Here is a 25,404-nt window from a genome sequence, read left to right as displayed (position 1 = left end):
CCTTTAGGAATCTCAGCCAAAGGGGAAGCAGATTATCAAAGTCTCTATCCCCGCAGAGCCCAGACCTTGACCTTTGTCTCCATAGCCCCATGAGGTTTCCCAAAGTGTGATCTGTTTCACAACTGTTTCTTCCAGATCGACAAATGTCCCGCAGACAAAAGCCGGTCTGAACACCGGCCTTACTTCTTTGGGTTTCACCCTTTCCCAGGGTTTAGCCTGATGGGTCTTGCTCTCTTGTTAACTCTTTGATGACGCTTAAGTGTTTCTAATACTTTGCCCTCGGTGAGAAGTTTGGTCCAATTACCTACGATGAGGAAGTCCTTGCGTCCCTCTTGTCTCTCATTTGGCTGTGACGCTCATTTCTCGCCACCACCATCCAACTCCAGCCGTATCAGAGATTACTTGCGGCTGCCCCCGTTTAGGCCTCCTTGCTCTTAAAGAGTTCACGTTCTAGTCGGTTCTGAGAAGCTGCGCAACCCGCCCATATCACACCGCTAGCAGGATGGGGTGGAGGCAGGATCCTTGGCCAGAATTTAAACCCACACGCTCAGATTTGCAGCCCTGCTCCTACCCCCACATCACTACCTCTCAGGAGTCCTGAGGATAACAAGTGCCACCCTGGGGTGACACAGTACTATATTTTGATAGAAAAATCTGCCCGCTCCCAGTAGCACTCTGCCAGGCTTAAGAATGCCAACAGAAAAGCACGTTCAACCGTGGTGGCTCTTATCCTGTTGGTGACTCTTCTGTCAAACCCTCCGAGGACTTGGTTCTAGAATGTCAGAGACGGAAGTGACCACGGAGGTCAGCAGCGTACCTGCCCCTCTCAGGCAGGAGTTCCTTCTGTAGCATTCCACAGAGCGACTGCCTGGCCTTGGCTTGAATTTGCACAATGGGCTTCTCACTTTAAGGGTTCCTTCAGCTGCCCCTCGAGACAAATTCGATTGGCTCCTCCTTACCAGGCAGGTGGGGCCGTCTGGGCCATTTGGAAGGTGCACGTGACACTGCCTATCCCCACAGGAGCTGCAGGCTCGGGTGCCAGAAGGTCAGCGTCTCTTCGAGAACCTCCTTCGTGTCGGGCCAGCGAGGGGGTCCTCGGACGAGCTCGAGGACCTGCGTTACCGGTGGATGCTGTACAAGTCCAAGCTCAAGGACTCCAGCCACCTGCTGGTAGGTGCCGAGGGCGTGCAGGTCCCAGGCCCCGGGGGGGAGGGCTATGGCTGAGCCCGAGCTCGTCTGGGGAGACGTAGCTGGGCCACATCCTCTCTGCCCCACACGCTAAACTCGGGAGTGAGTGATGGAGGCTCGCGGGTCGTAAGTGCTTCATTTCCAACATGTCACCTGGCCACCCTGCCGCCCCGTGAGGCTGGCGCTCCGGTAATGACAGCAGTGACCATCACGGTTCACGTTCGAGGAGCGGCTCAGCTGAAGTCTTTATGACCCCATTCAAGTCCTTACACCAGCCTCCAAAGGGAGAGCGGAGACTGAGAGCCGGAACTCCCACGGCCACGGCGCTAGTAAGCCAGCATTCAAACACGCCCTGCCGTGGGAGGCACCATGGAGGGGCACGCTGGACTGGGGCCCGGGGCCCTGGGATCCAGCCCTACTCCTCCACCCATTTGCTCTGCGATTGTGGACCATCACCTTCCCCCTTTGCGTCCCCGTGCGTCCTCACACAACACGATGATAAAGCTAACTAGTAATAAATAACAGCCTTTATTAAATGCCGCGTCCCCATAGCAACCCTACAGAGGGGGCACTGTTGTCATTCCCCGAGAAGCGATGGGGAAACTGAGGCACCCGGGTTAGCCCGAGGAGGGGGGCAGTCGAGACGGCCTCTGAGGGGGCCCTCAGGCCCCAGACGCCAAGCTTCAGCGCTCTAGCTTTGCCGTCCCCGCCACGGCCGCCGTGGCCACTAGGTGTCACCGCAGTCCCAGCCAGGTGGCCGCCGGCCCAGGCTTCCCAGACGGAATCCCACCTGGGCCTGAAGTGCGTTAAAAAGCTCATTAAATCGAATCACCTGCTGGTTCAGCCTGTCCAGATGACCAGAAGTTTTAAAGAAACACTCCCCTGACAAAATGAATATTCCATTACAGGCTCTGCTGGGATTTGAGTATCACTCACTTAACTTCTTCCCCCCCCACCCCCCTTTTCCTCTCCTTCCCGAAAATAACAGACACAGAGTTCTCCAGGGGAGCCGACTGGATTCCAAAAGGTACGGTGTCCACCATCGGCTCCACACGCTAGAGGGCAGGGCGTCTGGAGGTGGGTAGGCCTGTGGCGCTGCAGCCAGACTCCCAGGCTTTCTGGAAGGTTCCGCAAGGTCTGAGGAACGTTTATGGGGAATGAGCTGCGGGCTGTGTTGTGCTGTGCCGGGCCCCGGGGTCCTCGGGAGGCCTCAGGAGTGTGTGCGGAACGTATTCAGCTGTGACAAACGCATGACAGAGGAGGGGCCCTGGAATTTTTCATCGCACGCCAGGATGTGGTGGGGAGTGAACAAGGACGCTATTAACAATTACGTTGTGACAACGGGTGTCAGCCAGGACTGTCCCAGGAGACCTGGATCACTCCAGGCCAGCTGGATCGTGTGGCCGCCTGAGGGGTGGTTGGGCACACGGGGGCCAGTGGGGGAGTAACGGGGGAAAGGGGGGTTGTGCCTCGCGTGCTCTACGAGGAAGGTGTTTCCACTTCCGCCCGCTGAGAAGCGCTCAGAGCCACTCCTGTGGCGTTTGCAGGCCGAAGTGGTAACCGTGGGAGCAGCACTAGTCGTGAGTACTAATCGTTATTACTTGAGACGCTCTGTGTCGTCCATCCACCGTGTGCCAGAAAATCCTGCTGAATCATGGTGAGGGCATCTCATTTAACGGTACCATCAACACCCAAGAGGCATCACCGCCTTCACGGAGGCGTGGGGAAACTGAGCAATGCAAGGTCGGAATGAGTCCTTCAGCACAGGCATGTGGCTTCCGGGTGGTCTCTGGGCTGTGGCCCCAAGGCCATCATCTGGACTTGCCACACCGTGCCTTGGAGAAAGCATCCCTGGGGCCTGGCGGGTGTCCCTGCTTCAGGGAAAACCCGATGTGAATGGATGTCTCCTTTTGCAAGGGAGCTCTCGTTTCAAGCCCTGGCCCAGAACAGAGTGAGGCTTCAGCAGTCTCTGCTCCAAAGAGCCCCGGGTTCCTCGAGGTCCCTAATGCCATGGGATCGGTTTCCAGGCGCTTTGCACGCTGGGATTTCTTCTTGGTCTCCAGCGGGTTTTTGTGTCTCACGTCCGTAGGAGAGCGGGTGTCCTGTGGACTGGGCCGGGCGGTCACGAGACCAACGCTGTGCTTGGGGCCCAGCGTCAACTAGCTTGGTGGCTTTGGGCAAGTGGCTTTGCCTCCTGGGGCTTGACTTTCCCCATCTGTAAAATGGAATTATCAGTGCCGACTCTCGTCGTGAATGAATTCTGAAGATCAGGTGAACTGTCATTTGTAGAGGTCCCTCAGGGAGACTGTAGCCCTGAATCCCCCCTCATTTAGAATGACAGAAGGCCCCCTTGAGAAATGTGCAAGAGCATCAGGAAGGACAGGGTGGCTCACACAGTCCAGCCCGGTGGCTTCCGGGGGCTTCCATACTTTTAAGCCCTGCACTGGGGAGCCCCCATCTGGAGGTCCCAGGGGGAACCCGGAGGAGTCATGTCTGGGTCCCCTGATCCCTTGCACACAGGGAGTGCTCACTAAATGTTTCTGAGCCGGGGGACACTTGGCTGGGGGAGGCCAGGCCTCCCGAGCAGGCTGTTTCCTGGCAGTCCGCGATTGGCTTAGTGTGGAATGCCCTGTCATTCGGGGCTCAGCCACAGCTCATTTGCTGTCCGTCATTCGTTCCACAAGTATTTACTGAGAGCTGACCGGGCCAAGGACTGATGTGGGCACTTGGGATCCATCAGTGATCACAAGAGCCAAGTCCTGCCCTGGTAGACTGCAAACCCGTCCTGGCTGGGAGGAACGGCACGTCTCTGAGTCCGGGGCTCTGAAGGGCAAAGGTGGACTGGGGTCCTCATAGCTACAGGTTGTGTCTTATCTGCGGCCGGCAGATACCGGGCACGGCTTTGTGGGGTATGCGAAACGGGCAAGCTCTAAATGGCTAAAAAACACGCTTATCCGGGCTCTGTGTAAAATAATCGGGTGCGTAGGGGTGCCTGGGTGGCTCCGTCGGTTAAGCGTCCAACTCTTTTTTTATTTTTTTATTTTTATTTTTTTTTATTTTTAAAAATTTTTTTTTTCAACGTTTTTTATTTATTTTTGGGACAGAGAGAGACAGAGCATGAACGGGGGAGGGGCAGAGAGAGAGGGAGACACAGAATCGGAAACAGGCTCCAGGCTCCGAGCCATCAGCCCAGAGCCCGACGTGGGGCTCGAACTCACGGACCGCGAGATGGTGACCTGAGCCGAAGTCGGACGCTTAACCGACTGCGCCACCCAGGCGCCCCGTTTAAGCGTCCAACTCTTGATTTTGGCTCAGGTCATGATCTTGCAGTTCGTGAGTTGGAGCCCTGCTTGGGATTCTCTCTCTCTCTCTGTCTCTCTCTCCCCTCTCTCTCTGCCCCTACCCCGTTCATGCTTCTCTTTCTCAAAATAGGTAAACTGTAAAAAGTTAAAAAAAAAAATAATAGTAACATAAAATAATCGGATGTGTAACAATTTGAGTTTGCGGCTGGCCACCTGGCTTTCGTGAAGCCCGCCCACGAGGAAAGAAGCAACCTGCAAGGCCGTGTGCGGAGGCCATCTCGGGCTCATCTATACGACAGCTTAGGCACCGATTTCTGGGTCCCACCCTGAGTTTTTGGTCCACTAGGGCGGAGACGGCCCAAGAATCTGCATTCCTAGCAAGTTCCTAAGTGACGCTGACGCTGCTGGCCTGGGACCCCACTTCGAGAACCACAGCTTGACGCACCGGATTTGAATCTCGGATCCGCCATTAGCGTGCGTGACTGTCGACGAGCCACTTAGCCATGCTCTCCAAGGAACACAACGAGGGTCCGCCAAGCTGGTGGTCGACAGAGTCCTTGTAACTCTGCGCATAGTAGGTTCTCGATTGCCAGGTAAATGAGGACCCTGAAGACTTTGCAGACGCCGCCCCTGCTTCTATCCCTCGGAGGACAAAGGGAACAATGACACCCCTGGAGTGGGGGGGAGACCCCTCCCTTGGGTGTGCTTCTTGTGTTGTTTCTGCGGCCTGTGTGTGTGCACACAGACGCATATACACACACACGCTGACAGGGTGACAGTGCTGTCTCCAGAGGCTGTAATCTGGCCACCTTAAAAAACATTTCATATGTTATTTTTAGTCCAAAAGAAAAAAAAAACTACCCCAAAGCTAATTATTTATGAGCAGTTGGTTCTCTGCACTTTTTTTTTTTTTCTCTCTGCACAAAGTCACTGGAAGCTCCAACTACGTCAATGGCTTCAGCCTGTTTGTTTGTATAAACACGGTAATTAAGATTTATTAAATTTGCAGCCTGCCTACGCCCTCGCCAGCTCAGTGCCCCCGGATACGTTTGCCTGCAGCATTCAGCACATGAAATGTAACTGCTTTTTTTTTTTCTTTTTTAATTTTTGTAAGCGTTTATTTATTTTTGAGAGAGAGAAACAGAGTGCGAGTGCGGGGAAGGGCAGAGAGAGAGAGGGAGACACAGAATCCGAAGCAGGCTCCGGGCTCTGAGCTGTTGGCGTAGAGCCCGATGTGGGGCTCGAACTTGGGAACGGCGAGATCATGACCTGAGCCGCCGTCAGATGCCCAACCAACTGAGCCACCCCGGCGCCCCTGTAATTGCTTTTTAAGTTGCACGTGGGCCGTGAGGGGACCGTATTCCCGCATCCGCCCAGGGCAGTGGCGTCCAAGCCACTCTCAAGTCTACTTGGGACAAGCTTTGCGTCCAAGCACAGATTTGCAAATGTGTCTCTTTGGCCTGGGTAAACCGGGCCACAGCCAGCGTGCCGTTTTGCAGGAGTGGAGAGCAAACACTGCCCTCCCATGCACGCTGTGTGGCCTCTCGGGATGGGGACCCAGATGGCGAGCGTTTTATTTACCGGATCGCATTTCGTAGGTTCTAAGGCTCGTCGTGACTTTTCACATTTTCACATTTCTGGAATCCGGGTGACTTATTACGATCGAGTTCTTCCCGTGAGGATTTGGGTTTGCTTCCCTCCACCACCCAGGACACTATCCACCTGAGATTTCTCGAAATCGAAAATCTTTGCTGGCAGGGCGGTATTTTGTTGTGTTTTCCTTCGGCCCACAGCGACCGCGTGGATTCCGACACCCAGCCCCTGGGAGCTCTAGGGGCTCACGTTCTCGGGGAAGGGTCTTACCCCCCTCCCTCCACCCAGTGCCAAGCTAACGCGTCGTATTTCCTCGCTTCCCCTTTCCGTGAGGTGGGACTTGCTCTCGATCTCCCTGATGTTGAAGGCGCGGCCCCCCGGCTTCCCAGCTTTGTGGGGGGCTCCAGTCGGACGCTCCGTCATGGTAGTTTCCTTTCTTAGCGGCGTGTGAAATCATGACCCGTCTCACAGTGAGCACCTTCGATCACGCGAAATACTCAGATACCCCATCTAAGGAAGCCTTACCGAGTTTTCCGGGTTAGATGGGAACTCTCTCTCACGATGACTATGATTTTTTAAAAAATCTCTCCTGGGTGCCAGGCGCTGCTCTCGAACACTCATGTGCCCGGTCTTTGCCCCTCACGACCACCTTCTCCTTTTTAGTGGGAGAAGCACGGCCTCTTGGCCCCTTCTCCGTATGTGACGACGGGCCCAGTTGGGACTGGAACAGAGGAGATGCGACTTGACAGTGTTCCCCTTGTGATTCACTGTGCAACTCTGGGGGCTAAATTTGGCCCTTCCTTCGTCAAAGGGCTGGGCCTTGCTGGGGCAGTGCAGTCTTTGAGCTCCCACAGGAGAGAGCCCGGGACGGGCCTCGACCCACGTGCTGTGTTGTCCCAGGGCCCTGTGTGTCTGTCCATCCGCCAAGCCTAGAAGCCACTGGCCATCGCTGATGTGTGAAAGAATCAGCGTTAACTCTTCAGACATCAGCTGTTTGAAACTTGTCTTTGACTTCAGAAATCCAGACAACTGTCACCTGTATTTACTCTGTCTTTATCCTCCCGTCACCCAGCCCGCCTGCCTTCTGATTCCCCGCCCCCCACTCCTCTGAAGCTCACCCCCGTGAGGTAACGGTAGCTGCCCGTTCAGTAAGCCCAGTGGCTGCGTTTCTGCCCTCCACGCGGCTGGCCTCTGGGCAGCCTGGATGGGTGACCGCACTCCCCGCCCACAGCCGCTCTGGCCGTCCTCACATTCCATCGTGGGGGCCTCTCTCCTTGTTTTATTTTTTTCCGTGATCAGAATCAGTGTGGATAAAACTCAGTGTTGATGACACCCGATTACTTAACACAGAGTCCCTAGTCGAGATTTGCAAAGGTGCCTCAATGGCCTTCTAAAAAATTAATGGGCGTTTTGGTTTTGGAACAGTTTTAGGTTTACCAGAAGAACTCAGCAGATCCTACAGAGGGTTCCCAGGTAGCCCCTCTCCTCCACCCCTCTTCCGTTTCCCTTACTACTCACATCTTGCATCAGTCTGATAGATCGGTTACGGTCGACGAATCTCCACTGGCTCATCACGGTTAACTAAAGCCCATAGTTTAGGGTTTTCTGGGCTTCACTTTTTGCATCATGCATTCTATGGATTCGGACAAATGTGTAATAGCACGTGTCCACCGTGGTGTGTCACACAGAACAGCTTCACTGCCCGCAAAACTCCTCCGTGCTCCACCCACCCATCCCCTGGCAACCGCCGATCTTTTTGCTGTCGTTATGGTTTCGTCTTTTCCAGAATGTCATACGGTTGGAATCAGTCCGTAGCCTTCTCAGATTGGCTTCTTTCACGCAGTACCATGCATCTGAGATTCCTGCACGGGTTTCTTTGTTGCTCGGGAACTCCATTCCTTTGGTCACGGGGTAATACGCCATCGTCTTAGTATTCCACTTCGGGTCTTTCTTATAGGCTTCTCTTCCCAGCGAGGGATCCAATCCAGGATCAACCCGTTGCATTCAGTTGCTGCATGCCTTTTCTTTCCTCTAGGCTAGAGGTATCCCTCAGTTTTTCTTGACCTTGGGCACAGGTCAGAGATGTGATGGAATGTCCCTCAAAGTACGTTTCCCTGATACGTGCTTGTGATTGGAGTCAGGTTGTGCATTTCTGGCAGGAACGTCACGGGCGATGTTGGGCTCTTAGCGCATCTTCCCGGGAGACCCCCGGTGTGGGTAGGGCCCCAGCATCCCTGATGCTAACTCTGAGCACGTGATTAAGGGGGTGGCTCCTGGGCTTCTCCCCTGGACAGCGCCGTCATTTTTTTTTTTAATTAAGAAGTAATCTGCGGGGCGCTGCTTAGAAACACTGAAGTACAGTGCCTCTTTCTTCAGTGGTTGTATGTATCATGGGGTTTTCTGCAGCCTCTTTCTCCCCATGACTCATCTGGATGGTTCCTTCTGCTACCGTGGCTTTGTTCCCTGACTCTGGGCCCCTCAGCTCCATCTCTCCAGGCCAGGTCTCCCTTCTGCCTTCAGCCCCAAAGTCCCAACCACATGCTGGACGTCTACACAGGAGTCCTCTAGACCCTCGGACGCAGCATGGCCAAAGCTGACCTCACTGTATTCCCTGCACCCAAACAAACCCCAGTCCCCGTATCAGTGGACAGCATCATGACCACCCACTTTCCCAAGCCGGACGCCTCCGGGTCATCCTAGACCCCCACCGACCTTGGTTCTGCTCCTAAGCTCAGAGCCTGGTCATGATGGATCTTAGATGAGAAATCGTGAGGGTAGGAAGGGAGGGAAAGGGAAGAGAAATGAGCCAGATGGCCATACATCTGTTCCCAAATGAGGCTCTGTCCTTGCTTGAGTAATAACAAAATCTCCAGTCATTCCATCCAGAGGAACTTCCCACCAATTACCTAAACCACCTCCAAAAGGCCAGCTCAGAAGGCCTCATCTCCCATCCCTCTCCAAAACCAACTCAAGGTGCTGGAAAAATACAGTTCTATGGCCTGACTATCACGTGCAGAGCCACCCCAGGGAGGAGATACAACGAACCCAGCCCCACCCCAGCCACTGACATCTTGTCCCCATGGGGCAACTATCCAGAGCCTCTGAATTCTCACGGGAGTAAATCTTGGGCTCCAGGACTGAGCCATTAGTGAAGAAATTATCACAGGCATTGTGAGCAGTCCCTGGCCCGGGAAACCCTGGTCTCCCTAAGACTCACTGGTGCAGCCAGGGAAATGCAGTGGGCCCCACACACAGCCCCCTCCTGAGGGGAACCCAGGGAGGAAGCCAGCCAGCACGGGGCACTGCAGTCCAAGAGGGTCCTAAGAGGGACCTTCAGGGACTACACAAATGGCTAGTGAGGGCTTCCTGGCGGCCTGGGGACTGGCCCATCTTGAATTGCCAGAGAAAAGCTGGCCCCTGCCCATCACTCTGGGTGCTGGCCCAGCACACGAGCCCCAGCCAGCTCCCAGGAAAGCCCCTGAAAGCCCCAGAGGTGACACAGCGTGACTTCTACACACGGGGCCCCAGGTCAGGGTGGGACCAGATCCGACAGGCCCAGGCTGACCGACAACTCGGGCCCAGGGTGACTGTCGTTGTCGGTGTTGTTGCTGAGTTGTTTCTTTTGAGAACACCATGCAGGATGGTGGGCGGAGCCCGGGCACCGGACGATGCTCGTGAAAGATCCTTGGTGAAATGGATGCAGGGAGCCCACGTCCCGGAGCTGTGCCAGAGCGCAGGGAGGCCGTGGGCAGGGAGGAGAACCGACATCTGGGCCTGGGCGTTGTGGTCAGGGCGTTTGGTGGAACAGCCAGACAGCGAGAACAGCCACAGAGAGCGGTCAGCGAGCATCTGTGTGGTTACACCATGGGCGCCAAGGCGGGGAGCAGACGGTCAGAGGCACAGGCAGGGAAGGACCCTTTCCTTCGCTCAGCACGTACCTGTCGGACACCGCTGGGAATACAGCAGTGGGCAAAGTTAATGTGGACCACGCCTCTGAGGAGTCAAGGGGAACATAGACTTTAATCAGTAATCCGGAGGAAGGCACTGGGCCTGTGAAAATGTGTTAACAGGGCTGTTTTGGTCTATGGCAGGGAAGGTCCCCCCGAGGAAGCCACTCACAAGCTGAAATTAGAGTTAATTGGCAGGAGTTAACCAGGTGCACTGGAGAAAGGAGAGAAATTAGTATTTCAGACAGAGGGATGGCCTGTGCAAAGGTCCGGTGGCGGGAGGATGTGAGGGCCTTGGAGGGGCCAAGAGCTGGCATTGAAGGAGGGCAGTGCTTTTCTTTCCAAAGGGCCTGTGGAGATTGCTGGTGTCTGATCCCTGGCATCTGGTGGAGGGGGGAGCTTGTGGGGCTCAATGACATGCCTGTCTGCCCCTGTATCCATCGGCTAGAGGAGGAAGGGAGTGGGCATTTATTGAGCGTAGCGTGCATTGCCTCATTTATCCTTATGACCTCGGTAGGCAGGTTTCATTCCCTCTTTTCCCCGACAGATGAAGGAACCGAGGCTCAGAGAGGCTGAATGCCCTATCCTAGGTCACACAGCTAGGACGCCATAGAACCAAGGTAGAACCAGGACTCTAAACCTTTTCTTTTCCTCACATCACCTTTGTTTCCATCAATGGTAGAAGATGCTAGAAAATCAGGCCCCATTTACTGTGATAAACTCATCTCGCCTGAACTCCTCAAAACTCTAGAGCCTCAGATTCGTGTGAGATCCCGAAGGACCCCCAAGCATTTAGTTACCCAATATTACGTGTCCTGTTTCTGCCCCACTACATGTGCTGTCTACCCTCTGCCTCCATACCCTTAGGGATTAGGAGTTTATCGCTTCCCGAGGAAGCCCCTTCTCTCTTCGGATAGTTTTAACTGGGTGGAACACACGTAGTCCTTTCTGTGGGCAAACTGAGGCACAGAGCAGCTCCCAGATCTGGGAAGAGCTGAGATTGTCAACTTCTTCGTGGGCTTCTTGAAAGGTAGTTCATGCCTCTGTGTGTGTGTGTGTGTGTTCTAAGCATTTGAGGGTCATATTAAAACGTGTCTTTTAATTCAAAGAGCGTTTTAGAATTCAGGTCCCTCCAAGTGAAGATGTGAGCTCTAAATGAACAGCCACTGGGTAGGCAGCAGGAGTCTTTTGAAACAGACCACCCCCTCGTCAACACTTGTAAATGCAAACACGCTTTGGACCTTCAGAGATGTTTTCCCCAGAGGATCGTGGCCAAGACACCGCTCCTGGCTTCAGTAAGCCGAGGGTTAGCTCTGAGAATGTAGGCGCAAACACAAGGACCCTGTAAACAGATTCCCCGTTTGGGAGACCATTGATTACAGGTTTTCAATTTGGTGCAAAGCCAGGCTAGAGTGAACCTGTAGCTTCTTCTTGTCACTCTTTCTTTCTCCCGGACGGGTCAGAGATTTGGAATCAGGCGGCGTCAGCGTGAAATGTCAAGGAGTCAAGTCAGAGTCCACGCAGGCTGAGGCAGCCCCGCATGAACCAAGCAGGTGGGCAGGAGCATGCACCAGCCAGGTGTGGCCCGGCCCAGTGGCCGTGGGAACTCACGCTCACTCAGCTGTTCGGGTGACTTACTGCCCCCCGCTCCTGAGTCCCTGCTGAAATCCGTGCACCCAGCAGAGTCCTCGCCACAGATGGGGGCAGGTGTTCTATCCCCATTTATCAGAGAAGGAGACAGGTTCGGAGAGGTTATCGACCCTCCCCAGGGCACGTAGATGCTGTGTGACAGAGTCTGCACTGGGACCTAGTCAGCCTGGCTCCTCCCAGTCAGGCCCCTACCCTGCACCACGTTGTGTTTTCGCCGGGAGGTGTGGGGGGGGGGGTGCTCTCCTTTCCCGACTTTCTCCTCTCCTGCACTCCTTGGCGGTGAAGACATCCCATGAAGCCACAACCTCACCGGTCCCTCTGGAATTTCGGAAATGGCCTTTGGCCACTTTCGTGGACTCTAGGCATTTGGACCTGGGAGTCTGGCCCTCGGGTGATACTGGTGGCTTGGATGGTGAAGAGGGTGGAGGAGAAAGAGGAGGAGGAGGGAGCGATGGTGAAGAGCACGGTGGTGATGACCCTGACTTAGGTAGGGATCGTGTGAGTGATCGTACTAATCGTGGCCGCAGCCTTGGGCACCTGCTGTATCTCCCGTAATCCTCAGAAAGACCCTGTCAGGTAGGTACCGTTTCCCCCCCCCCTGTTTAGAGATGAGAAGTTTGAGCTTTGGAGGACTTGAGTGACCTTCTCAAGATTTACGGCCGGGGCTCTCACACGCCCGGCGAGGATTTATGTAAGAACAGGCAAAGCCCGGAGCTCTGTGTTTTTTCCCTACCCTTCCTGCCTTGAATGGTTTGAGCAAACCAGACACCTTGGTTTCTGGCGAGACCGACCTTAGCCCCACTTGACAGTCGGGAAGACTGAGACCGGTACGGCCGGCTTGCCCTCCCCTCCCACTCAGAGCCCCCCCACCCCCCACCCCGAGCGCACTCACACGTCCTGCTTTGGTTCCGCAGGCTCCGCGGTGGCGAGGACTCGGGCCCCTCTTCCAGAAGGTGTGCTGTGTGGCTCTCCCCCTGCAGCTGCTGTTCCTGCTGTTCCTGCTGCTGCTGTTCCTGCTTCCGGTCGGGGAAGAGAACCGCAGCTGCACGCTGGCCAACAACTTCGCCCGCTCCTTCAAGTTCATGCTGCGCTACGATGGCCCCCCGCCCACCTAACCCGCCGGGCCACGCAGGTGACTCTCTCCTCCAGCCCTCCATCCGCCCCAGGGCTCCTTCCGAGGGGGCCCAGGAAACTGGAAGCAGAGGCAGGCTGCGACCGGCACAGCTGCCTCAGTGAAAATACTGCATTGATGCCCCCCAAACAAAACCACTTTTTATATGGTGTCGTCTTAGCCTATTTATCCTAAAGGTGCCCTATGTGCGACTAGGGAGTGATGCATAGAATGTTTATATCCTCTGTGTGTAGATACGCTCAGTCCATATAGTTTCACGTATGGCATCTATTTGTGGGTGGGAAGGTTCCTAGCAGCTTGCGGGTCCTGTGGGATTTTTGCCTGGGTCTGCGGGCCCCCCCCCACCCCCCCGCCCTGGGGAGCGAGAACAGGAACGTGTCATTTTTCTGGCAACCGCTTAGCGGGAAGCCACGTCCCAACCCCAGATGCTAGTGGAGAGGCCCCTGAGCTGTCAACACAGAGGAGCAACACCAGCCCTCACTCAGCTCAGTCGCTCTCGCTCTAGACACTGAGAACACAATGACAGCGGGTTAGATGCTGTGGGTCAGAAGCGTAAGGGTGATGCTTGAAGGCAGGGCCGGTGACGGCAGCGAAAAGTGACGAGTGATAGCGTGCTATCCCTGAAGGAAAAGAAAGATGACAAGCAGGACCCAGGACTATACCAGCTCACAGAATTTTGGGCACCCTGTGCAGGGGCGGGGGGGGGGGTGCTCCCCCCCGCCCCTCCACCTCTTGGCCTCTGATGGCCCAGAGCAATGCAGAAGGCCGTGGCCGTGACCCTGATCTGCAGGTCTGGTTAGAGCATGCTCCCTGTGTTCTGGAAAAGGAGAAGGGAAGGAGGGAAACTTCCTTGCCAAGGTCTTCATTCAGAATGGGGAGCACGCTGTGCCGGGGAAGTGTGTCCTTCTGTCCCTCTTGGGCTGTTTTCCACTGTCTACGACTCGAGCTGAAGGGTCAGAGGGGGGGAGCACGTGGCCCTCCAGGGACCAGGGATCGAGGGTCCAAGACAGAGATGAGAGATGGGCGTTGGAGCTCAGCCTGTCTAGGGGTCTCTGCCTCTTCCTCCCTGGAGAACGGACTTCGGAGGGAGGTGGGTCTTCTGGGCTGAGAGTGTCCCACACGTGTCCTCACAAGGGGACCCGAACGAGGCTGCCTGTGGGCACCCCCAGGAGAGGGCCCCCCCGCAGACCGGATCCGGGGCCCTGAGGCCAGAAACGTGTCCTTTCCTCCTGAGCGCATTATAACTGGATCGCAGTTTCCCTAAATCAACAAAAACACTAAGTTTCCTTTTGGAAAACGCCTAGTGGCCCCTCTTTACAAAGTGATTTTGTCCCTTCACCTACAAGTAGTGGACCAAAAGGGGATCCTGCAGGCCTTTGGAATCATGAAGTGTCCAGCCTCAGAAAGGCCCTGCAGAGAGGGAAACGGAGGACCCAGGAGGGTCCTGACTGCCGGCACCAAGCCCCGCCCCCCAGTGCTCCGGCAAACACGGCCCCTCCCTCTCCAGAACCCAGGCCCCCCAGGCCCCCCACCCCCGGACTGGGCCAAGCTGGACATTCCCAGGGCAGGAAAACGCAGCTGCGGAGAAGTTCGCACTCAGAAAGCACACTTTTCTCCAGATACTAGGAGGCGGAGCCACTAGACGGGTCCCCGCAGGCGACCACTGTCCTGGAAAATCAGGGCTGGAGGACCCAGGCGTTGGGTCACGTGGCCGAGCCCAGGTGCTCCCCGGGCCGTGCGGGTCCGGCGCTGGAAGGTCAGACTGTGGCCGGGCCTTCGAGCATCTCCGACTCTCCCACTTGGCGGGGGAGGAGGCTGAGGCCCCGAGAGGGGAGGAACTTGCCCAAGACCACACAGCGAGAGGCGGGCGCCCCGAAGCCCCGGCTCACCGTAGGGTGACCTGTCGCGTCGGTAACCGTGCTGCGTGTAGCCCGCGTCCCCGGGCAGAAAAACTGCAATACGCAGGCCGGGGGGTGGGAACGTCTGTACGTATTTTTTAAATTTTGATAACGAGGCCCTAGAGCCTGCTTGTTTGCATCACTTTTTTAAAAAAGAGAATGGGTATTTTTATTACTTTCATATAAATACAGTTGTGAAATAGCCCACGTACTGGTGCTTTTCACGTGTAATCTCTCCTGCTTACAGTGGATGCAGACGTTTAGGATTTGTAGGACTTTCTAGCTTCCTGCACAACAACTACAAAGAGCTTTAAAGTGCCGTGTGAGAAGGGTGCCCAGTGGGACCCGCGTGTGTTTGTTCTTCCTCCGGCCCCAGAGTGAGAGTCGTGGAGACACGTGCGAAGATCACGGCCTGGCCCACCAGCTCGTGTATGTGTGTGTGTGTGTGTGTGTGTGTGTGTGTCTGTGTGTGTGTGTGTGAAAGAGACAGAAGAAGAGAGGGAGAGAAGGGAGGGAGAAGGGAGGAGGGGAGAAAGGAGGAGAAAAGGAAGAGGAGGAGGAAGAGAGAGGGGGAGGAGGGGGAGGGCAGAGGAGAAGAAGGAGGAAGAGGAGGGTGGAGGAGGGGGAGGGGGGAGTAGGAGGGGAGAGAGGAGAACGCGGTATGATCGCGGTGCTGGTCGCCCTCCTCGGCTGCCTCCCGCCCCTGCCCTTCCTCTTAGTCTGACCTCCTTGCAGACCGGCCCATACAGGCCCCGAGGGTGTTTCTAAAGAAGCCAGACGAGGGGTGGGATGTGCAGGTGCCGATGACAGAGGAGGCCCAGAGACTCAGGGAGGAGCAGAGGGGACAATGGCATCGAAACCAAGAGTGCCTTCCATTTGGTGCTTGCGGGTGCCCGGCCCCTGCGTGGGCACCGGAGAAGCCATACTTGATTTAACCCCCACGACAGCTCTTAGGGTGAGGCATGAACTTTACCTCCATTCTCCAGATGGGCAGGCTGAGACCTAAAGACAGAGACGCTTGCCCGCGCAGAGGTGGGATTCGAACCCAGGTCTGCCCTGTGCCAAGCCCACACTGGCGGGAGAGGAGGGGGGTGGGGGCGGTTCAGGCTGGCTCTGCCAGGGTGCGGCCTTTGCAGATGGAGCTCAAGTGCCCCCTGCTCGGCAGGACGGGCCAGCTCCCACATCGGCCTCCCTGCTGCTCTCGCCCTGGGTTCTGGGAACAGTCACCCCAGGGGCACAGTCACAAGGGTCCCCTCCGGACACCTTCACAGAGGTTACTGCCTGCTGCAGAGGGAAGCAGGGCTTCCTGCCCATCTGGGGGCTGAGCCCCTCTCTGTCCACCTGCGAGGTCCAGGCATGGCGGCCGCGCGTGTGAACCCAGTGCCCAGCACAGGGTGGGGGCCTCAGCTGTGGTTGTCGAATTGCATGGAAAACCCCAGAGGCGAGCGTGTTTGGTGACCCCCCCAACCCCCCTCCCAGATACAGAGGAGATGAATCCTGCTGGATGGGACTCAGTTGTCTCTTACAACCTCTGATTTCTTTGCTTCAGGCCGCAGCAGGGACCAGGGGTCCGAGGATGTCTGTCCCTGCTGGGGGGGTGGGGGGGGGGAGAGTGGGGGGGATTGGCTCAGGCTGCCCGAGGGTGCGGTTGGGAGGGGATCGAATCTTCTCCCGGAGCCTGAGCCGGGGCCTGAGCCGGGGAGGCTGAGCCGCCCTGCGGAAGCTTTGGGGATGTGCCCGTGAAGCTGCCCTGGTTAGAGAGGGCGGACGGAACAGGTGAAGGAGCAGAAGACAAATGAGGGGCAAAGGCAGGAGGGGGACAGAAGACCTGACGTCACCAAACTTTACACTTAAATGGCAAAGATAGTAAATTTCACGTTCTGTGCCTTCCGCCACAATTACAGAGGGAGCGAGGGAGGGAGGGAGGGAGGGGCGTCAGGCTGTACCTTTATAGGTCTCGACTTTTATCCGAGGACAAGGACCCGTGGCCAAGTTTTCACTCCCCAAAGACAGAATGAAAATAATGGTACTAATAAGGGCAGATGCCTGGAGGTTTTTGCGCTTCGTAGGATTTTATTTCATCTAAGTGCCTGCTCTTTATTCTCAGAGTGTATCCTTCCTCTTGTTGGGCGTCCCGTGGCCTCTAGGAACGAGGGAGGGGAGAGAACAGCTGTATCTTCCTTTAGGTACGTTTTCTGAGTCTTTAGAAGACAAAAATGGCCAACTCTCTGCTGTTTTCCCCAAATGCACTGTTCTTTCTGGAAGGACAGGAGAGCCCTGCCAGAAAAGGCTGGGAGAAGGGAGGGGTGCAGCTTGAGAAGTGCCTTCGGCTGGACTCTCAGGGAGGGAGGAAAGAGAAGCAGGAGGAGGACAGGGTGAGGGTTGGGTGCAGTTTCTTGCGACAGGGCCGAGGAGGGGCCGGGAGCCTGCCAGCTGTGGCCTTGGAGAGACGGACGGAGGGCCGCTAGCACGGCACTCCCGATGGCCGTTCGGGAGCCCGCGTCTGTCGCTTTCTGTCTGGCCAACTGGGCAGAAATGCCCTGTGCTTCTTTGCTCTTTAACTCAACGCAACAGGTGTTCTCAAGTCCCTCGTCTGTGCCAGGCTCGTGCTGGAGAATTCAGGTCAATAAAGCCCCAGGCCCGCCCTCCAGGAGCTCACAGCCCAGGGGAGGGTTTGTGCCTTAGAAGATGCCCAACCAAGTGAAGTCCTTGCTCTTGACCTTGCCCATCTGCCCTCCCGGAGCGGGGGGGCAGACCCACCGTCACTGAAGCTGGTAGGGCACGCAGTGGGATAGCCGAGGACGTGGTCCTCGTGTGCCTTGCCGTCCCTTGGAGGTCACCGTGCCGCTGTGAGCCAACCTGAACGGAAGGGCGGGTCGGGATCAGGGTGGCAGGATGAGGAGAGGACGCAGGCACGACAGAAGGAGCCGGGAGGAGAAACGGATGGGCTGGGCTCAGGACGGAGGCGTGGTCCCTTGGGCGGTGCTTTATCTTGGAGAGGGCTTCTAGAAGTTTCCGGCGAGGCCCAGGGCTAAGCGCTCAAACACTGCGTGTTTAGTGTTACTTCTGTTACTGGCACAGTTACTCGTCTGCAGTCATGGGTCACGGAAAAAGTCTGCGGTTGGAGATACCAAGCTGAGAAGCCCACTCTTCCCCGCTGGAGCTTTTCCGGCTTGGTAACGTACACCAGGCATCAATTTGGCCAAGAATTAGGATAATCATGCCCTCCCCACCTCCCACCCACTGTTAGTCCCTGGAGCAGGGGAACTGAGCAGCCCCCTGAGGGAGGCTGCGCCTGGGGCAGAAGGGGGCGGGGCAGAAGGGGGCGGGGGAGGGGTCCCGCGCGTCCTGAGGCGCCCACAGCTTCCTTTGAAACCTGTTACTGGAGCGGCTCTCGCTGGCAGTGGCACGGTGACCTCCAGTGAGCCTCTCGTGTCCCTGGCCCAGCCAGGACGGTGCCCTAATTCTTTCTCTCGTGGGACCTCAGCCACTCCTGCGGGCCCTCCCCCGACTCCGCTCCTGTCACCCAGTCTGATGGTCGCCAGGCCCGGTCAGCACCACGGAGAGGTGGCGAGGCCGTGAGCTGTGGGCTCGGCACAGGCCCAGCACTACCTACGTGGACTTCTCTTACTGCATCCATGGCAGACATTGAGAGTTGATCACCGAGCCGTTCCCCTCGCCCTGTCTATCCTGCACAGACCTCACAGTCCTTCTGGAAACCACCCAGGCAGCTGCTGCCAATCAATCCTATTTGTCATGTGAAAAATGCCTGTTTGACCTCCTTGTCCCTGATACCAGCCCCCCTCAGCAAACTCTCAACTCTGGCCTCCACCCCCCCCCCCCCCTTTTTTAAATTTTAAAATTAGGACGTTCTCAGGGCGCCTGGGTGGCTCAGCCCGTTAAGCGTCCGACTCTTGGTCTCGGCTCAGGTCATGATCTCACGATTCGGGAGATCGAGCCCCGCATGGGGCTCTGTGCTGACAGCTCAGAGCCCCCTTGGGATTCTCTCCTCTCTCTCTCCGTCTCTCAAAAATGAAATAAACGTAAAAAAATATTAAAAGCAAAATAAAATTAGGACGTTTCCAATCAAAAATCTCTCTCCTTAGTTTCGTACATGGGGGATACAAGGTAACCCCAGAGAGCAGATCATGGGGAGGAATTACCACATAGAACTTTTAGGGGAAGCAAAATGGAGGAGAAAATGTGAAATTGCCTGGTTTTTTTTCTTTTTTTTTTAGGCTGTCAGAGGTGGGAGGGCTTTTATAGACTCTCTTATTCCAACCTGTGCCCATTTTACAGGTGAGGAGGCTGAGGTCCCGACAGCTCCTGTTCACCCAGTGATGCAGGGGGTGAGTTAGTTGTACAGGTGGGGAGAGGGCTCCCCGCATCAGGTGACAGAGTGCGCAGGGCTGGACAGGGTGCAGAGGGAGTTCTGCTGTTAATAGCCGGGTGACCTTGGGCGACTTCCCTGCCACCGTCCTTGCAACCACAAAAGGGGAAGTTGGCCCTGGAATCCCCCGTGCTGCCTGAGATGTTAGATACTCTCAGAAGATGGTGAAGGGCTCCTGTGTGAAGGGAAATCTCGAGATTCAGCCCCACGTAGCAGAATCCCTCCTGCTCTGACGTAAACAACCAGGGGCTTTGCTTTTCCCTGAGCCTGAGAAATCTAGAGCCAGGCAGCCGTGGCAGCTGCCAAGGTTTCTGCAGCTCTCTCCCTTCCCTCGAGGTTACCTCATGGCCCTAGGTGCTTGCGCTACCTCCGACGTCGCGTCTGCATTCCAGGCAGGAAGAGGGCGAACGGGCTCCCGAACCGGCCCTCGTGGCCCTCGTTTTCCTCCCCTTTCCCAGAAGCCCCACCCACAGACTGCTGCTGCCCCCTCATTGGCCAGACTGTGTCACGTGGTTCCTCTCCATCCGGGAGGAATCCGGAGACATGCCCCACCCCCCCCCCCCCACCCCCCCGACAAAACGGGCGTCTCTTAGCAAGAAAGAGGATGGAGTGGATTCAGGTGGCCCTTAGGTGCCTGTGCCTCTGATATGTGGACCCTCTCTGTCTTGGTCTCCGGCTCCATCAGCAGAGCTTGGAGGACATCGGTCAGTAGAGTGAGAGCATGACGCGCCGCCACGCGCCCGCCACCGCCCGCCACCTGCGCCACCAGGTGGCAGGGCTCCCTGGGTCCGTGAAGCCCTTCCCCTCCCCAAGGCGTTCCTTCCACACCGAGGGCGCTGCCAGGCCCACCTTTTTGTAAGACCTGGGACAGGCAAATAAGTCAGGTGCCCCTGCCTGGCCACAGCGAGCAGAGACAGCCCCTCCCCTGTCCCGGCCCCGGGGCTACGCTTTTTAACACCTTTGTGTTTGGAATTAGCCTAGAAAATTCATATTTGCTTTAATTTCTTCCGGAACATGAGTTTACTCCTGGGTGCAAATCCTGGAAAGAGGGGCCCTCTGGGCTTTTCCTGGGCGGCCCCCCACTTTCTGGAAGATCAGAAAAGTGCAGGGATGCAGCCACAGGTGGCTCCCATCATGGGGCTGACAGAGCAAACGGGTACCTCCAGCAGAGGGAAGATTCAAAGGACTCACACCAGCCGTCCTTGCTCCCTCGGTTTCAGTTGCAAGATGAATGCCTTCTGTCTGTCTCCAAAGCGAGAAGGAGGAGGAATTTGTTTTTAAAAGGGAATTAAAAAATCAAACCTTGCTGTCTAAAAACAGATCTTCCAACAGAGCACCCAGAGCTTTAGAGAACAGTCAGCCAATTCAGCATCCCCCCCCCACCTCCGTTGGTTGTCATGGTAACATACCAGCGCTCACTGGTTGGTACCCAACCACCTTGTCCAGACGGGACAGTGATCATACAGAGGGATCTGTTTCCCCAAAGGATCCGGGCTTCCTTTCCAGGATGCTTACTTCCAAGGTCAGCAATCAGGCTGTAGGCCTCCAGCCCCTCTTCCTGTTCTGATGCAAGGGGAGGGAAGAAACCTCAATTCAGAGCCTACAAGATGTCGCTGGCTTCTTTTTTATTTAAAAAAAAAAATTTCTTTTTCTAATGTTTATTTATTTTTGAGACAGAGACAGAGCATGAGCAGGGGAGGGGCAGAGACAGAGGGAGACACAGAATCCGAAGCAGCTCCAGGCTCCGAGCTGTCGGCACAGAGCCCCACGTGGGACTCGAACTCGTCAACTGTGAGAACATGACCTGAGCCGAAGTCGGACGCTCAACAGACTGAGCCACGCAGATGCCCCAGCCCTGACTCCTTCTAAATGCCTGTGTGAGGGTTATGATCCTGTTGAAAGCGGAGCCCGGGGAGGGGGGGTGGTTAGCAGCTTGCCTACAAGCAACCAGAGAGTGGCCCCTTTGGGACTTGAACTCAGGAGTGAGGGGGTCCAGGCCTCTCCATGGAACTTCAGCCTCAGCTACCTTTCTTCTCTCGGTGGCCCCGGGCTGCCGCTGCCGTGGCGGCCGGTTGGCTCGTTGAGGGTGACGCTCCAGAGCAGGGCTGCAGGGCTTTCCCCCATGCCCGCCCCCTCCATGGAATCCTGAACCTCCCACCGGCATCAGGAACTGGGAACAGCAGCATGGGTGCCAGAGGTTGGGGACAAAGAATGGCAACAGGCCACCTCTCACAGGGCGGGTGGGGGACAGAGTGGGCGGGTGTCATTGCCTGTAAAGCTGCTTTGATTTCTTCTCCTGGAGAAAAAAAAGAGGCATTTTCTCTCTAGGGGCAGAGGCCATGCATGTTCTAGAAGTTTCATTGGCAAGGAAGAAATGGACAGAGGAAGTTGTGTGTGTGTGTGTGTGTGTGTGTGTGTGTATGTGTGTGTGTGTATGTGTGTGCACACTGTATATGCACACAAGGCCCAGAAGCAGAGGGGGCAGCCTGGCTCTCAGCCCTGGGCTTCTGGAAAATAGACACACCAACAGGGTCTGGCATCCTCAGGATGACCATGCTGGACCCAGGACATTTCCCCTGAGAACAGCATTTTATGCTTCTCACGGAAGTAGCTGTTTGTCCCCCTGTCATTCTCCACACAAAAGGGAATGTCAGTCGACCCCCGGGATTCTCTGCCATCTGGAAATTTCCATAAGCTGGTCTGGAAATGATGCTCTCTCTTTTTTTCTCGAGACAGCATACAACCAGCTCGTGAAGAAGGACTTAGCTCAACGGGTCCTAGATTCCTTCACATCTCTCTTTGCTCTGCATGTCTGTCTGTGTCTTTGTGTTTTAGAAGCCACTGGTGTTCATAGAATTTGTTGGGTACCTAAGGTGCCAGAGGCAGGAAAAAGGCAAGTTTCCAGGATCAGCTTTGGAGGAATGAAAACTTTGCAAGCCCATTTCAAGTCCAAGAGACCAATCCTCTTGTGCCAAAGCATGTGAGCCTGATGGGTTTGTTAGTTTGCCTTGTCCCCTCTCCCAAGGGAGGGCTCGGGAACCAGAGGGGTCCAGGCCTCTGCGGAACCCCACCTGGAGGCGTCAGCCACATTCCTGCCCTCTCTCTACCCTCAGCCAAGTCCAAAGAGTGACTGGCTGTTTACACCGCTGGTCTGGTCTGGTTGACGCAGGCGACGGTCCAGTGGAATAGGTATGTGTGTGTGTGTGTGTGTGTGTGTGTGTGTGTGTGTGTGTAGATGCCACATAAGTGGGTTTTGGCGTCGAAAGCAAACTTCAGTGTTTAAAATGTTCTGTTATGTAAACAGTATTCACAGGGACCATATCCACTCCCGTCATACTAGTCGTGATTGTCAAACATGCGTTTGCAATAAATTAAGCTTTCTGGGAAGGCAAGCAGTAACAGAGCCAAATGAGTGTCCTGGAACATGTGTGTTTTATCTCGGTTCATATCAAGTCCACGACCAGCCCAGAGCCTTCCCCGCTCGGGAGGGAGGGAGGGAGGGAGGGAGGGATTCATGGGTTCTTCTAGCTTCTCAGTGCTATGGTTTCAAAGTCACCTTGAAGTTTACAGCCCCTTTCTGTGGCTGGAGTTGGAAGTAGCCGTGTTCTCAAAGACGGCTGGATGTTTTTGTTGTTGCTTTTTTTGCGTTTAAAACTGTATCTGCTTTATGTCTGGAAATAAAAAAATCTCTATTTTGGTCTATGAAGCATCGTGTGGTTCGGAAAATCTTTTTTTTTCTGGAGTCAAGGGGTTTTGTCTGAAGAGGTTACGAGGAGAAAGAGGGTATGTGGCTAAGGCTGACTGATTTTTAAATTCTGGCCTCCAGGCAGCAGCAACGCCTGGTTTATGCAGAGGTTGAACTCAGGGCAATAGCGGTTCTCAGCTCCTCGGAAACGTCAGGATCACCTGGGAAGCATCTTCAAAGTCATTGCCGGCATCTCCCCAGACCTCGTGGGCTGCAATCTGGAGGGTAGACCGAGTGGAGTTTGAAAATTCCAAATGCGCTCTGAGTAGACAGACGGCCCTAAACAGAGGCAGGCACCAGGCAGATAACAGAAGGCCCTTGGATCAAAGCCCCACTTTGATGGTTTGTTTAACAAACCGTTCTTAGGTCTGAGAATCTGCTTTCCAAAGCCACAGGGTTTTGGAAGCTGTACCCAGAGAGGGCAGAGGTACAAGAGAAGGGGGGATACCATCCCATGTTCGAGGAGAGGTCTAAGAAACCAGCCGCGAACCCCAGACCCACCGCCTGTCAATCAAGTCTCCTGGCAATGGCCCTGGCTTGCCAGGGGAAATGTGTGTCCAGAATCTTCCGCTCCCAAAGCGTATGTACTTCAGTTTCGAACACTTGCCATGAGGTTTTAAAATAGAAAGGCTTGGACTCTTGCATTATTTATCCGCCCATTCCCAAATTTTACAAATCTGTTATTTTAATAACGCACGCAATCCTTTTCCTACTCTGTTCTCTGAAGACACCCTCGTCGCTTATTAAGAAGAGAGAGACAAGGACCTCTCAGGTGAGAAAAACGTGTCTTTAATCCCTCACCCTTAAGTGACTGGTAAAAGGGAGAGACCGGGTTTTAGACTCTGGGTAAAACTCAGTGGTGTCCAGAATTGTGAGTGCGAAGGACTTGGAACCTTCTGGATGCAGGAGCCGGTTCCCTGGCACGTGCCCTTGGAGTCCAACACCATTCCCATGGCTGAGCCTTGGATGGGAGAGTCTGTTCTGTTAGGAGGGGGTCCTCGGCTTCCACAGGTCAGCCTTAACGGCAGGTGAGACCGCGGAGTCCTCGGTGCCCCAGCTGGTCGCTTCTGGGTGTCAAAGGGCAGAACAACTCTCCGCCATCAGCCCGTAACAAGAGTAGTGCTTGTTCGCTATAAGGAATTCACTTCCAGAAGTGAGTCCGGGGGCGCCTGGGTGGCTCAGGCGGTTGAGCGTCCGACTTCAACTCAGGTCCTGCTCTCACGGTTCGTGAGTTCGAGCCCCGCATCGGGCTCGCCGCTGTCAGCGCACAGCCTGCTTGGGATTCTCTGTCTCCCTCTCTCTCTGCCCCTCCCCTGCTCATGCTGTCCCCCAAATAAATAAATATTACAAGAAAAAGAAGAAAGACGTGAGTCCACCAGCTATCTTGGGACCTACTGGCTAACGTCTTAAGGGTAGTCCCCGAAGCCCTCGTGACTCTTGTGACCTGGGGTCAGGGGGCTCCTCGACTCCTGATTAGCCGTCTCCCAAAACAAAACAAAAGACAGAACCTCGTCCGCTGGGACACTCTACCCTTGAGGTGTATGGAGGTCATGGGGTCGGCCCTACGTAGCTGATTTTAAAAAGCTTTAATCTGCGTAACGTGAAGGTAGGCCGGGCATCACGTAGAGTGACTGTGTGCTGTTTCTAGCGACCCGGGGTTGGGAACTTCGGCATTAAAACATCGCTTCGGTGGGAAAACTACAGTTTCTAAATCTTTACGGAGCTCTCATACTCCTGACTGGGTGATTAAGTCATTTTTATGACTATGTGATTTTCCACTCCCCCCTCCACCCCCCCACCCCCCCACCAGCCCTAGCCATGGAAGTAATTATCTTACCTCTGTTTTCATCTGAGGCTTCCCAGCCCGGCTGTGACATGTTTAATTGGAGAGATTCATCATCTTTCGTAGAAACCCCTTGGTGAGACGCTATTCAGCTACTTGGCCTTGGCCTTTCCTGTCACCGTCTGGCCGGCTCTGGCTCCCAACCGCTCCTGCGGTGACCTTTCGCCACCCTGCTTCCCTCGATTACGCTTCAAGGGGAGCGCCCCCGGCCCGCTCCGGGTTTCCGTCGTGGGGATCCTGGATTGCCGTCGCGCTTTGGCGTGCGTCCTGGTCGGTCCCTGCTTCCAGCTCCTCCTCGGTCTTCGACGTGGCCTTCTGCTAATTTCTAACAGGAGGCCTCTGCTACCAACGGACAGCAAGGGAAATTGCTCCAAATTGTCCCGCGACAGTCTCTCTCCATCGCGAGTGTGGGTTTCCCGTCCTTGACCATGTGCAAATAATTGAGGCCCTTTTGCTTTGGAATAAGGTGATGGCATGACAAAAAGAAAAGTTAAAAAAAGAAAAGACAAAAGCAAGCTCCTTGCGATTGGGCGTCCTGGATCACATCCTGGAACGGTAAAGGGACATTAGTGGAAAACTCAATGGAACACAAATGAAGTCTGTGGTTTCCTGAATAATGTCACGCCGGTGTTCGTGTCGTGGTTTTGACGAGAGTCCCACGGTTCCGTGAGCGGTTCGCGTCAGAGGAGACCCGGTGACGGGATCTTGGTGCTATC

At 55.4% G+C, this 25,404-nt stretch overlaps 1 protein-coding gene across 6 annotated transcripts in view; it reads left to right on the top strand.

Annotated features, from left to right (window-relative positions):
- The window catches only part of SYNE3 (spectrin repeat containing nuclear envelope family member 3), a 101,064-nt gene extending 77,592 nt beyond the window's left edge, over positions 1–23,472 (top strand). For 4 of the 6 annotated variants that reach the window (XM_053889760.1, XM_053889764.1, XM_053889761.1 and 1 more), the window contains exons 16-18: positions 1,021–1,170; positions 2,177–2,215; positions 12,595–14,919. In XM_053889760.1, coding sequence (XP_053745735.1) covers positions 1,021–1,170; positions 2,177–2,215; positions 12,595–12,795 — 390 coding nt within the window. In that variant the 3' untranslated portion in view covers positions 12,796–14,919. Of the gene's footprint in view, positions 1–1,020; positions 1,171–2,176; positions 2,216–12,594; positions 14,920–22,926 lie in introns of those variants that run through there. The other 2 variants (XM_053889762.1, XM_053889763.1) reach the window with 2 other exon arrangements.
- Positions 23,473–25,404: the final 1,932 nt, after the last annotated feature.

The sequence above is a fragment of the Panthera pardus genome, unplaced genomic scaffold (assembly GCF_024362965.1).
Source record: "Panthera pardus isolate Hobbes unplaced genomic scaffold, ASM2436296v1 HiC_scaffold_24, whole genome shotgun sequence".
In the NCBI taxonomy this organism is placed as follows: domain Eukaryota; kingdom Metazoa; phylum Chordata; class Mammalia; order Carnivora; family Felidae; genus Panthera; species Panthera pardus.
This window is presented reverse-complemented; position numbering and strand designations above follow the sequence as displayed.